General features: G+C 36.6%; 1 protein-coding gene across 2 annotated transcripts in view; it reads left to right on the top strand.

The window, feature by feature from the left end:
- Positions 1 to 14,646, top strand: part of DYM (dymeclin) — a 381,878-nt gene that overhangs the window by 15,067 nt on the left and 352,165 nt on the right. For both annotated transcript variants that reach the window (XM_060118525.1, XM_060118524.1), the window contains one exon: positions 6,594 to 6,785. In XM_060118525.1, coding sequence (XP_059974508.1) covers positions 6,646 to 6,785 — 140 coding nt within the window. In that variant the 5' untranslated portion in view covers positions 6,594 to 6,645. The remainder of the gene's footprint in view (positions 1 to 6,593; positions 6,786 to 14,646) is intronic.

Here is a 14,646-nt window from a genome sequence, read left to right as displayed (position 1 = left end):
CTACATTGCCTTAAAGATAGGTCTTTTGAAAGGTACTGCTAAAAGCATCAGCAGTTGCACACTGCTTATTTCTAGTATAGATTTATGTAAGGAACATTGTTATCCACGAAATTACTGGATATATATGTATAAATTTTTGTATGTTACATATTATAATTAATATATATATAATTGTTTATATTATATATATTATATTACCCTTAAGTTAAAAAAAATTCCTGTTTTAGGCATATTGATAGAACTGGCATTCCAGTCAGAGGTTGGGACTAGGAGAGGTTTGAAAGTATTAATAATATCGTGGAAGGCACTGGTGAAACCAGGAGAGAGGCTCAGTTTTTGAAACATTGAGAGAAAAAAGAGCTGAAAGCCAGGAAGTCTTCTGATGCACAGTGAGAGGGAAGAGCATTAGGACTATTCGGAGGTGGGGTGATTGGATAGTGGGGTTTTCAAGTTCCATTTTATTGTGGTTTTCATTGGTAAGGGTGTTGGGAGTTCCAAATACATTGAGTGCAAGTGGTGTGTGTGTTTGTGTGTGTGTGTGTTTGAAATCCTTGGCATGAATCAGATGCAGAAGAGGTGCCACTGGGCCTCAGTTTTCTACTTTGCTTTCTGCGAGGGTGGGAGCAGATGGAACTTTCTGGCAGGAGTACCTCAGTGGCTAGTTGTCTTTGCTTGGCTGAGCTTGTTCCTCCTTGGCATTGCAGCTGCCTTGGGTGCTGCTTTCACTCTCTGTTCTCAGCAGATAGTACCCTGTTGTTGCTGCCTAATGGAGTGAGGGCAGGGGTGACTGGGCAGGGTGTCCTAGCCAGGTCTGTTGCCCCTGGGCTCCGGCCCTTTTCTGGCCACCTGCTTCTGGACTGGGGTTGCTGTTCCACTCTTGGTGCCCTTGATTGAAGACTCTTGAGCCTGCCCTGGATGTCACTTTCCTTTTCAGTCCGTCTCCAGCTGTTTTACATTTTATGGGGATTTCTCACAGCTTCTGGTTTCCTGTGAATTTTTGAGCATGTCTGTGTAATAATTGACAAAATTTTTTTGCATTATTTTAGGGTTAGGTGAGGAAAAGAGGGGAAGGAGGCATTGCATTTTGTGCTCAGTTGGCTGTCTTGGTTTTCCTTGTTAATATTCTGTTCAGTGTCTTCTTATAGCTGACAGGCTTTATTCATATTGTTTTAGAAAGGTTTCATACTGGTCCTGGATTGAGCAGTTATTTTAGTACTTTGTGGTCTATCCTAGCAGTTTTGAAAATAGGATTTATTTCCTATAAATCAATAGAAAATAGACAAAGGATATGAAGAGGTGATGGCCTCATTCACAACAAGAGAAATGAAATGCAAATTAAAACCATATTGTAAACTATTTTCATGTGTCAGTTGGCAAAGATGAAAAAGTTTGATTAAACAGTGGTGGCTGTGGTGTGGAGAAACAGGCATTGCTGAAGGGAGTGGAAGTTGGCAACCTCTAAAGGAGGCAGCTAGGCAGTGTAGGGGAGGAAAAATAATTTTCCGTCTACCCTTCTGAGCTCTTAACTGTGATAAAAGATCAACAGGAGAAAAACAGAAGTTTATTCACATGTGTACCTCATGTATACATGGGAGATACCTAGGGAAAAATGACTGGCTTAGAATTCAGTTTAATACCATCTTAATAGGGAAAGGGGAAGGGGAACGTAGGCCTCTTAAGGGAGAGTAAATGATTTTTAGGAAAGATGAATGGGCCTTAGAAGAATAGATGAGAGGTATGATAATTTGTGACAAAGTTAGTCTCAGTGTTGTGTCAACTTCTAGGCGCTCTTGTGATAAGAGTCAGTCTTCCCTGGTTGATGAAACTGCTTAATTTATGATTTATGATAATGGAGTTCCTTTTGGAGAATCTGTCTTTAGGCAGATAAGGAGAGTTCAGAGAAGGCCTCACCCTGCATTTGCTATTTTTCAAGGTTCTACAGCTCAAAATAACGTGGCAAAGTGGCAGATTTTGAGGTGGCATATTCTGCTACTCTTCAGCAATATCTACCAACGTTAGAAATGCACATAATCTTTGACCCAGCAATTCTGTTTCCCTGGATTTATTTTACCTATATACTGATACACATGTGAAATATGTACCAGATACTTATTGGAGAACGATTTGTAATAGCAAAAGATCATAAGCTACTTAAATGTCCATTGATACGGAATTTATGGAATGAAAAACTGGAATGTTAGAGTTATAAAAATAAATGAAGTGCTTTATATACATATATGTAATGATTTCTAGTATATATTAACTGGGAAAAGCAAAGTAAAGAGTCATATATAGGGTGTTATGGTTTGTGTAAAAAGGAGAAAATATGTGTTTGTATATACATAGAAAATCTGTGGGATGATATCCAAGCAACCAGTAATATTTTCTCTGAGTTGAGAAACCAGATGGTTAGGAGAAGGGATGGGAGAGAGACTTTTTACTCTATACCCTTTGAACCCTTTGTATTTTGTACCAGGTGCATTACTGATTAAAAAAATAAAGTATAAATAAATCAAGTCTGACTTAAATTTTCATTAATAGACTCTGTGATAGTCTCATTGTTGCCTTATTTAGGAGAGGTGGGATGGAATTCTGTTCTTTTGAAAATTCAGCATTTATGGACCTTATTAAACTCCCAAAGTAAATTTTTCATTGATTGCTTTTAAGGCACCACAAGAAAAGTAAAATACTGGTTTGTTTAATTGAGAACAATTTGCTCTGATTCTCATTTCTTTTTATCTGGTGTCATTTTTATTCTGTTAATTTTAATGAAGCAAAGAGAAAGGAAATTGAGTCCATGGCAGAGCCAAGGGAAACCATAATTAAAGTGCTTATTGCCAGTAACCCAGCACTCTCTTAACTAACCATTTTGATCCACACATTTAGGTGTTTATCCAATAAACTGTTGTTAGGCCCACAGTGCTAACTGCTAATTAGCATGGGTCCCCCCGATAAACAGAGGACTTATAAACAAGTTGTGGCTGTCTTTTTTGTTTGTTCTTAAAAAATTTCTTTGGGGCATATTCAAGAATTGCAGGGATTATTAGACAAATAAAATAATTTGGAAGGTTTGATAAAAAGGAAATAGTTCCTGTAAGTAGGTGGTGGAGGGCAAAATCTGTTGTATACTCCCAAGTTATGAAGTTAGTGTGGAATCCCTAAACGACCATGACTTATTTTGCTTTCATTGAAAAAGTTCAGTTTCGAATAAGATTTGAAAGAAAGAGTTTATTTGGGGAAACTAAGTGAAAGAGCATTCCAGGACACCAAGTAAAATAAATGTGAGATCCTAATCATCTCACCATGTGATAATATAGGTGATGAATTAATTTAATATGTAAAAATAAACTTAGTGGTTGTGATAGAAAATAGCTGTTAGTCTGATTTGTTGGCACCTTTCTTGGACATATAGATTTGATTTGGGGGTTTGATTTTGTTTTTATTTTAAAAAACTTTATTTTGAAATAATTGTAGACTCATAAAAAGTTGAAAAAATAGTGTGGAGAAATTCCATGTACCTTTCACCCAGCTTTCCCTAAGGTTAATATAACTATAGTACATTATCAAAACTAGGAAACTTATATTGGCAGCACAGAATAGGCTGCAGACTATACTAGGATTTCTCCACTTCTTACATGGACTCATTTTTTTTTCTTTTGTGCGTATAGTTCTGTGAAATTTTATCAAATGTATAGATTCAGGTAACCACTACCACAATGAGGATTCAGAACTTTTCCAGTCCCACAAATGAGCTTGCTCATCACCTGTATTCTGCATTTGTCCGAATCGTTCCTCATGGGGCCCTCTGATTTGCTTCTCTATCCCCAGCTTATTGGTTTGGGGCACTCAAAGCATTTTATAATTTCTCTTCTTTAAATTTAAGATGTGTTGTATGGCCCAGAATGTGGTCTATCTTGGTGAATATTTAATGTGAGCTTGAGAAGAATGTATGTTCTGCAGTTGTTGGATGAAGCAGCTAAAAATGTCAGTTATATCCAGTTGATTGATGGTGGTGTTGACATCAGCTTTATCCTTACTGATTTTCTGCCTATTGGATCTGACCGTTTCTGATAGTGGAGCGTGCAAATCTCCAGCTATCATAGTGGATTCATTGTTTTCTCCTTGCAGTTCTATTGGTTTTTGCCTCACGTATTTTGATGGCCTGTTGTTAGGTGGATACACAGTAAGTACTGTTATGTCTTCTTGGAGAACTGACTCCTTTATCATTATATAATGGCCTTTATCCCTGATAAGTTTCCTTGCTCTGAAGTTGGCTATATCTAAAATTAATAAAACTCTTCCTGCTTTCTTTTGATTAGTGTTAGCATGGTATACCTTTTTCCACCTCTTTACTTTTTTAAAAAAAGATTTACTTATTATTTATTTATATTTATTTTTGGTTGTGTCGGGTCTTAGTTGCGGCATGCGGGATCTTCTTTGAGGCAGGCGGGATCTTTCATTGTGGTGCGCGGGCTCTTTTTTGTGGTGAGCAGGGTTCTCTCCATTTGTGGTGTGCGGGTTTTTCTCTTCTCTCTTTGTGGTGTGCAGGCTGCAGGGCACGTGGGCTCTGTAGTTTGCGGCACGCAGGCTCTAGTTGAGGTGTGTGAGCTCGGTAGTCGTGGCACACGGGCTTAGTTGCCCCGCAGCATGTGGTATCCTAGTTCCCTGACCAGGGATCGCACCCTCGTCCCCTGCATTGGGAGGCGGATTCTTAACCGCTGGACCACCAGAGAAGTCCCTCTATCGCTTTCTTTAAAAAATAATTTGTTTTTGAGATGTGCCCATGTTGGTAATTGTAGCTCTAGTTAATTCATTTTCACTAGTGTATTATATCTCATTGCTAAGATATTAAAATTTTTAATTTTAAATAGCTTAAAAGGTATAAAGTAGCTTTGGAATAGGGTATGACAAGTAAGGACTTTATATATTTCAGAATATTTCTTTATAGCATTTTCTAATTGGGCTCAATAACTACTTGAGACATTAAACTGAAATCTAGAGTTATGATTGACTGTTGGCTTGATATGAAGCCTGAGTTGGAGTCAGCTAGTGTTGGGGTCCCTGTCCCCATGATTAAGGAGGAGGAAAGTAGTGTGTGGCCTTGAGTTCAGGGGCAGGTGATAAGAAGCCAGATCAGTATTTCCCACTCATATTCAGAAGGCCCAGCTGTCCATGTGCATTGGGGAAGCCTCATGTCCTTAGATAAGCAGCTCAAGCCAGTCCCAGAGTTCCAGAGGGAATGTGGAAGACGTGCTTCCAAATTCTGATCTTGGCTCCGATGTCTTTGTGGAATGAGGAGGGACGTAGGTGAGAAAGTAAGTCATTACTAATGTAAATTCTCTTGTAACCCAAGCTTCCTTTAGCCACCGAACCTGTGTAGTTTCCTTTCATTGTGATGGTAAACCTTTTTTAAAAAAATAATTAATTAATTAATTATTGGCTGCGTTGGGTCTTCGTTGCTGTGCGCGGGCATTCTCTAGTTGTGGTGAGCGGGGGCTACTCTTTGTGTTGTGTGTGGTCTTCTCATTGCAGTGGCTTCTCTTGTTGTGGAGCTCGGGCTCTAGGCGCACGGGCTTCAGTAGTTGTGGCTCGCGGGCTCTAGAGTGCAGGTTCAGTAGTTGTGGCGCACGGGCTTAGTTGCTCCGCAGCATGTGGGATCTTCCCAGACCAGGGCTCGAACCCATGTCCCCTGTATTGGCAGGTGGATTCTTAACCACTGCGCTACAAGGGAAGTCCCTGTGGTGGTAATTTTAATTTAGTTTAATTTATTATTCATTATTTTATTGTCAGTGAGAGACTTTTTCTGAACAAGTTGAGATAAAACATGATCTTGAACTATGTTAAGTGCAATTTGATGAAGACTGTGATTCATTTTGTAACTGATCTGTTAGTTTTCCCCTTCATGACCAAGCACAACAAATACTGAAGACAGTAATAATTTATTTACACTCATTCCTTCCTTCAACATAATGCTGTTTAGAGAATGCCTGTTATATGCTAATGTAGACATCTAGAAAGATGAATAAGATAGTTCTTATTTAAAAAAAAAAACCAGCAAAACACAGCAGCTCATGGTTTAGGAGACTAAGAATGCCAGCAAAAAATATATGTGCATTACAGCAGGATGAGAGAGGCACTGTCTGTGACTCCTTTGGAATTGGGAGCCCTTTTACTTTAAGCCGGTAACTCACTTCAGTCCTCATTCTCTCCTTAAGTGTAGGTAGCACATGGTAACTACTTGAATAATTTTCTGCCCTTAGCACATTCAAGCCATCCAGTCTCTATTTCTGTAGCACCATTGTTTTAGACTATTTTTTAGTAAGTTATCATTGTTATGAATTTGCTTTGAGACATTTTCTTGGGCAAAGGTATGCCCATTCTAAGATCTACAAGTATAGATTGGGATTTTGTGTTAAGTTGGCTAAGACAGATTTTAGCCTCATTTTTCGCTTTGTAACTTTGTATTTGATGTCCAATATATTTAAAAATAGAGGTATGATTCCTTTTACTAAGTTTAGAGTTTCTTACATTTAGGTCAGAAAAGTATGATGATTATTTTGAACACGTTTGAAATTTCTTTTCATTCTTTATAGATTGTCTTGTGGAAATGAAGGTTTAAGGACAAGTTATCTACCAGATTAAAAGATGGGATCGAATAGCAGCAGAATTGGTGATCTTCCTAAAAATGAGTACTTAAAAAAGTTATCAGGCACAGAATCTGTCTCTGAGAATGACCCGTTCTGGAATCAGCTACTGTCATTTTCTTTCCCTGCACCAACTAGCAGGTAAGAGTGTACTTGGAATTTGAAAATTTGTATCAAAGGCCACATAAGCTTGTGTGGTATGCTGATTTAAAATTTTTTTTTTATTTTAATGATCTGTCTGTCCCTCCATTTGTTGTACATGTACCAGTAGAAAATTCAAAAGGTATGAAAGGAGGAAATAAGTTTTTCTCTTTCCTTTCCCCCACTCAGCCACCTCCCTTGCCCAGAGATAGTTCCTGGTAGCAGTTTCTTTTGAATGCTTCCAGAGATAGTAAAACCATATTATTTCATGTAGTTTTACAAAACTGTTTAAACACAAATGGTAGCATACTACACATACCCTTCTTTTTCATTTTTGCTTGCTGTCCCTTGCTTTTTTTCCCCACAGTTAAGTAAAACATATGTATATGCATATATGCAACTGCCTTATTCTTTTTTTTTTTTTTTTTTTTTTTTTTTTTTTTTTTTCTTTTTTTTGCGGTATGCGGGCCTCTCACTGTTGTGGCCTCTCCCGTTGCGGAGCACAGGCTCCGGATGCGCAGGCCCAGCGGCCATGGCTCACGGGCCCAGCCACTCCGCGGCATATGGGATCCTCCCAGACTGGGGCACGAACCCGTATCCCCTGCATCGGCAGGCGGACTCTCAACCACTGCGCCACCAGGGAGGCCCTTATTCTTTTAAATGACTGCAGAGTGTGCATAGATTATATGAAATCGATTTTTTATTGGTGGACATTTAGATTGTTTCCAATTTCTTCTTATAACAGATAATACTGCATACATAATTTTTCAAGCATACAAATAAATCTCCAGTATAAATTCCTCAAAGTAGCATTGCTGGGTCAAAGTATATGTGCATTTGTAATTTGCCAAACTGCTCCATGGAAGTTGTACCAATTAATACTCCTACCAGCAATGTATGAGAAGGTCTGCTTCCCCACCCGTTTGTCAGTTTAATGCGTTTTTAGATTCTTTGGCCTTTGTCAATTTGGTAGGTGAAAACCAATATCTCATTTTTAACTCTTTATTGTAAAAACTGACAGACACATAATTATGTAGAGTGACTAGAATATTGAATTCCCATTACTCAGTATCTAAATTTTAAACATTTTTATTTATTTGTTTTTAACAGCTTTATTATGATAGACTGAATAATGGCCCCCTAAAGATACCTGTGTCCTAGTCCCTGGAATCTTTGAGTGTGATATGTTATAGCATGTATCAATATTTCATTCCTTTTTATTTCTGAGTGAGATTCCCTTGTATGAATATACCATCTTTTCTTTATCCATTCATCAGTTAATAGCCATTTGGATTATTTCCATATTTACTTCATCTATTTTTTAGGGTTTTTTAAAGTAAATTAAAATATGGACATTTTCTTTTATAACTGTAATACCATTATCACACCTTACAAAGTTAACAATAATTCCTCTTACCCAGTCCATTTTCAAATTTCCCTAGTTGTTTTGTAGTTCATTTGTTACAATTAGGAAATAAATAAGGTGTATACATTGCATTGCAATACACTGCAATAAGGTAGTTACATTTCTTCTGTCTTTAATCTCGAATAGAGGTATGTACTCCCCAACTCCTGCCACTATTTTTTTCCCTATGCCGTTACTTTTTTTTTTTCTTTTAACAAACTGGGTCAGTTTTTCTGTAGAATGTTCCACCTTCTAGACCTACCTGATTGCTTCTCATATTTTGTTTTTTTATTTACTGTATTTTCTATAAATTGGACATCAGATTTAAAGGCTTGATAAAATTTGGGTTAAACATTTTTGGTAAGAGTATTTCATAAGTGATGCTAGGTACCTTATATTGTATTTCATTAGGTTACAGAAAATGTGTGGGTTTATATCAGTTATCATGCTAAGACTGATCAGAGGTTTGAGTGTGTTTTAACATCCATTGATGATTTTGGTCTGAATCACCTGTTTCATAAGAGATTCCAAAATGGTAGTATTTTTAATTTGGTCATTTCTTGTACATATATTAACTGGAATTCTCCTGTGAAGTAGTGCTTTCATGAATTAGGATATATAAAACATAGTTTTTGTTACATTATTAATAAGGGTAAGCACTTAATTCTTTTCCTCTACTGATTTTCAGTAACGAAAATGGTATAATAGTGACAAATAAGTCTGTATTTCCCCTTTCCCCTGACCCCAGGGTTGGAAGGGCTATCTCTCTCTTTTGAGTATGAATTAAAAAAATATATAAATATTGATATATGTAAATAAAATATATGTGTATGTATGTGTGTTGTGGTCCTTTAACAATCAAGGTTATGTTTATTTTTATAAGTTTAAGGATTAAGGATTATTGGTATTCCCTTTTTGTGAATTGTTTATATATTTTGGCAATACATTTTAATTTCTGACTTTTGGGTATAGTTGGATTGGACTTTACAAGGTTGGCTTAGTTTGCAGTTTTTGTGATTATGTGGATTAGTTGTATATTATGGGAAGTGGATACATACTACTGCTTCTGAGATCCTTGGAAAATTAAAGGTGGTTGTGGATTGGTGGGAGAGGTCAAACTGGAGATGAGCTGTAGTGTCAGCAAGTTTTGAAACCATTTTGTTAATCCTGAAGGAATTGTCATTGAGTATCACTGTTCATGTAGTAATAAGACTTAGAGAAAAAAGGGCGTATAAAGAGAACATTATTTATTATCCAAAATAAATTTTCTTTTCACTTATGTAAACTGTAGTACAATCTATATATGCTCTTCCAAAAGACATTAAAGAAGACTTAACTAAATGGTGATGTATACCATGTTTAAGGATTAAGAATTTTAAAAGTGTCAGTTCTTTCCAAATTGACCTGTAGATTGAAGGCAATTCCAATTAAAATTCCAACAGCTTTTTTGGGGGGTGGGTGAGGAGATCTTGATAAGCTCATTCTAAAATTTGCATGGGAAAGAAAAAAACTAATAATAGCTAAAGTACTCTGAAGAAGGGAAGGAAGATGTGTGTGTGTGTGTGTGTGTGTGCGTGTGTGTGTGTGTGTGTGTGTGTGTATGTATGTATACGTGTACTTGATTTATGCAAAGCTGGCAATTCAGAGCATTGGGGAAAGGATGAACTTCTCAAGAAACAGTGATGGGAATAATTTGTTAGCCATTTTTGTCTATTTCTTACTTTCTAAGTTTTACATATTTGTGCTGGTGCCTTGCAGTTTGAATTATTATGACTTTATAGTTTGTTTTGCTAATTACTGCTTTTTCTCAAAGATCCTTTGCTGTTCTCATGTGTTTATTCTTTTTGATGTCATTTCTTTTTCTTAATTCATCCTAGTTTATAGAGAAAAGTATAAAGGAATCTTAGAAAATATAAAAAGCTGTAAAGTGAGTAAACTGCACATTGTGGGGGGATGGGTGGCTATTCAGAATATCCAGAGAAGCTTTGTTTGTGGTGGTGCATATGCTTTTGGCACTTCTGTCACTTTGTTTGAGGCCCCCCACCCCCACCCCAGCTCCTCAGTCTGGTATTTGATGTGTGAACCTTGACATTGAGCAGGCCTTGAGGTAGAAGGTGCCACCACCTCACTGACAGTCAGGGATGGAATTACCTAGTTTATGAATTATTCAAGACTAAGAGGAATATCTTTAGGGAAGACTCTGAATCCAGACATTTCTGAGCTTGCTCACTCCTGGAATTCCTTGGATCCCTTACGTGCTGTCTTCAAGTGCAGCCGAAAATTGATGGCTGCCAGTTTTTTTAGAAGCACTAAGTCCTTCAGGACTAATCTAATCCTTCCTTACTATAAACTGTTTTTTGGCACTAGAATAACCAGATTTTGTTATAATTTCCAGGCATGGTTGAAAAATCTTTAGATTCTTCAATAGTTTTTAACTTTCCACCTTACTAAAATTCCTTGTGAAGCAAAGGTCTGAAATAAAATCAAGATTAATTCAAGAGTAGGGGCTTCCCTGGTGGCTCAGTGGTTAAGAATCTGCCTGCCAGTGCAGGGGACACGAGTTCGAGCCCTGGTCCGGGAAGATCCCACATGCCGTGGAGCAGCCAAGCCTGTGTACTACAGCTACTGAGCCTGCACTCTAGAGCCCGCGAGCCACAACTACTGAATCCTCCGTGTCTAGAGCCCGTGCTGCACAGGAGAAGCCCCTGCTGGCTGCAATTAGAGAAAGCCTGTGCGCAGCAACAAAGACCCAACGCAGCCATAAATAAATAAATAGATAGATAGATAAATAAATATTAATTCAAGAGTAAAGTTTAAGTAATATACTGTTTGTCTTAATAAAATGTTTAAAAATTACTTATATGACTGATTTCATACTAAGTATAGTAGCAAAACCAAGAAACAAAACTGTGCTAAAGACAAAGGTAGTAGAATCATCTATATCCACAATAAGTAGTTAAGGGATACATGAAACAAAAAGGTGTTAAATATGATGTCAAAACACTAAACTATGTATATATAGCTTATATGTATAGTTATATATAAACCTCATGGTAGCCACAAACCAAAAATCTATAATAGATGCACACGAAAAAAGAGAAAGGAATCCAAACATAACACTAAAGGTCGAAGAAAGGAACAAAAACTACAAAAACAACCAGAAAATGATTAACAAAATAGCAATAAGTATATACCTATCAATAATTACTTTAAATGTAAATAGACTAAATGATCCAATCAAAAGACATAGAGTGGCTGAAGGGATACAAAAGCAAGACCCATCTATATGCTGCCTACAAGAGACTCAGTTCAGATCTAAAGACACAGACTGAAAGTGAGAGGGTGGAAAAGTTATCCCATGCAAATGGAAACAAAAAGAAAGCAGGGGTAGCAGTACTTATATCAGACAAAATAGACTTTAAAACAAAGACTGTAACAAGAGACAAGGACATTACATAATGATCAAAGGATCAATACAACAAGAAGATATACAATTGTAAATATATATATGTGCCCAATATAGGAACACCTAAATACATAAAGCAGTTAACAAACATAAAGGGAAAAACTGACAGGAACACAGCAATAGTGGGGGACTTTAACACCCCACTTACATCAATGGACAGATCATCCAGACAGAAAATCAGTAAGGAAACTCTGGTCCAAATGACATATTAGACCACATGATATATGCTTACTATATATATTCCATCCCAAAGCATGAGAATACACCTTCAAGTCCACATGGGACATTCTCTAGGATAGATCACATGCTAGGGCACAAAACAAGTCTCAGTAAATTTAAGAAGATTGAAATCACATCAAGCATCTTTTCTAACCACAGCAATATGAGACTAGAGATCAGTTACAAGAAAAAAAAACACTGAAGAAAACCCCAAATGTGTGGAGGGTAAACAATATGCTCTTAAACAACTCTTGGGTCACTGAAGATTTCAAGGAGGAAAGAAAAAACCTGGAGACAAATGAAAACAAACACAACGATCCAAAATCTGTGGGGTGTAGCAAAAGCAGTTCTAAGAGGGAAGTTTATAGAGATACAGGCCTACCTCAGGAAACAAGAAAAATCTCAAACAATCTAACCTTATGCCTAAAGGAACTATAAAAAGAAGCAAAACCCAAGGTTAGTAGAAGGAAAGAAATAACAAAGACCAGAGCAGAAATAAATGAAATAGAGGCTAGAAAAACAATAGAAAAGATCAATGAAACTAAGAGCTGATTCTTTGAAAAGATAAACAAAATGGATAAACCTTTAGCCAGACTCATCAAGATAAAGGGAGGACCCATATAAATTAGAAATGAAAGGGCAGTTACAACTGACAGCACAGAAATACAAAGGATCATAAGAGATTACTATGAACAATTATATGCCAGTATAATGGACAACCTAGAAGAAACAGATTAATTCCTAGGGTGTACAGTCTTCCAAGACTGAATTAGGAGTAAATAGAAAATACGAGCAGACCAGTTACCAGTAATGAAATTGAATCAGTAATCCAAAAACTGCCAACAAACAAAAGTTCAGGACCAGATGGCATCACAGGTGAATTCTACCAAACATTTAAGGAAGAAATAACACCTATCCTTCTCAAGCTATTCCAAAAAATTGCAGAGAAATGCTCCTGAACTCATTCTGTGAGAACAGTGTCACCCAGATACCCAAACCAGAAAAGACCACAAGAAAAAGAAAATTACAGGCCAATATTACTGATGCAGAAATTCTCAACAAAATATTAGCAAACTGAATTCAACAGTACATTAAAAGGATCATACACCATGATCAATTGGAATTCATCCCAGGGATGCAAGGATGATGTTTCAGTATCTGCAAATCAATATGATACACCACATTAACATATTGAAGACTAAATCATATGATCATCTCAGTAGACGCAGAAAAATTGACAAAATTCAACATCCATTTATGATAAAAACTCTCAACAAACTGTAGGTATAGAGGGAACATAACTCAGCTTAATATATGACAAGCCCACATCTAACATCATACTCAATGGTGAAAAATTGAAAACATTTGCTGTGAGATCAGGAACAAGAAAAGGATGCCCACTCTTGCCACTTTTATTCAACAGAGTATTGGAAGTCCTAGCCAGAGAAGTCATACAAGAAGAAGAAATAAAAGGAATCCAAATTGGAAAGGAAGAAGTGGAACTGTCACTGTTTGCAGACAACATGAAACTATGTATAGAAAATTCTAAAGATACCACCAAAAAACTATTAGAAGTAATAAATGAGTTCAGTAAAGCTGCAGGTTACAAAACTAATACATAGAAATCTGTTGTGTTTGAACTAACAATGAACTATCAAATAGAAATTAAGAAAATAATCCTATTTTCAATTGCATCAAAAAAAATACTTGGGAATAAATCTAAACAAGGAGGTAAAAGACCTGTACTCAGAAAACTGTAAGATATTGATGAAAGAAATGGCAGACAACACAAACAAATGGAAAGGTATATCCTACTTATGGATTGGAAGAATTAATATTGTTAAAATGACCGTACTCCCAAAGGCGATCTACAGATTTAGTGCAATCCTTATCAAAATACCAATGGTGTTTTTCACGTAACTAGAGCAAATAATTCTAAAATTTGTATGGAAACACCCAAGACCCTGAATAGCCAAAAAGATCTTGAGAAAGAAGAACAAAGCTGGAGATAACACACTCCCTGATTTCAAACTATACTACAAAGCTGCAGTAATCAAAATAGCATGGTACTGGCACAAAAACAGACACAGATCAATGGAACAGAATTGAGAGCCTAGAAATAAACCCACACACTTATGATCAATTAGTCTACAACAAAGGAGGCAAGAATATACAATGGAGAAAAGACAATCTCTTCAGTGAGTGGTGTTGGGAAATCTGGACAGCTCCATGTAAAAGAATGAAATTAGAACATTCTTTAATACCATATACAAAAATAAACTCAAAATGGATTAAAGATTTAATGTAAGGCCTGAAACCATAAAACTCCTAGAAGATAACATGGGTAGTATATGCTCTTTGACATTGTTCTTAGCAATATTTTTTGGATATGTCTCCTCAGGCAGGGGAGATAAAAGCACAAATAAACAAATGGGACTACATCAAACTAAAAAGCTTTTGCATAGCAATGGAAACTATTGAGAAAATGAAAAGGCAGTCAGTCTACTGAATGGGAGAATATGTTTGCAAATGATACATCAGATAAGGGTTTAATATCCAAAATGAACAAAGAACTCATACAACTCAACATCAAAAAAACAAATAACTGGATTAAAAAATGAGTAGAGAACCTGAATACACATTTTTCCAAAGAAGACATACAGATAGCCATCAGACACATGAAAGGATATTCAATACCACTAATCATCAGGGAAATGCAAATTAAAAGCACAACGCAAATTAAAACCACAATGAGATACCCCCTCACATCT

This window comes from Mesoplodon densirostris, chromosome 15 (assembly GCF_025265405.1).
Source record: "Mesoplodon densirostris isolate mMesDen1 chromosome 15, mMesDen1 primary haplotype, whole genome shotgun sequence".
NCBI lineage: Eukaryota > Metazoa > Chordata > Mammalia > Artiodactyla > Ziphiidae > Mesoplodon > Mesoplodon densirostris.
The sequence above is the reverse complement of the archived record's forward strand: the minus strand, read 5'-3'. Positions and strand labels throughout refer to the sequence as shown.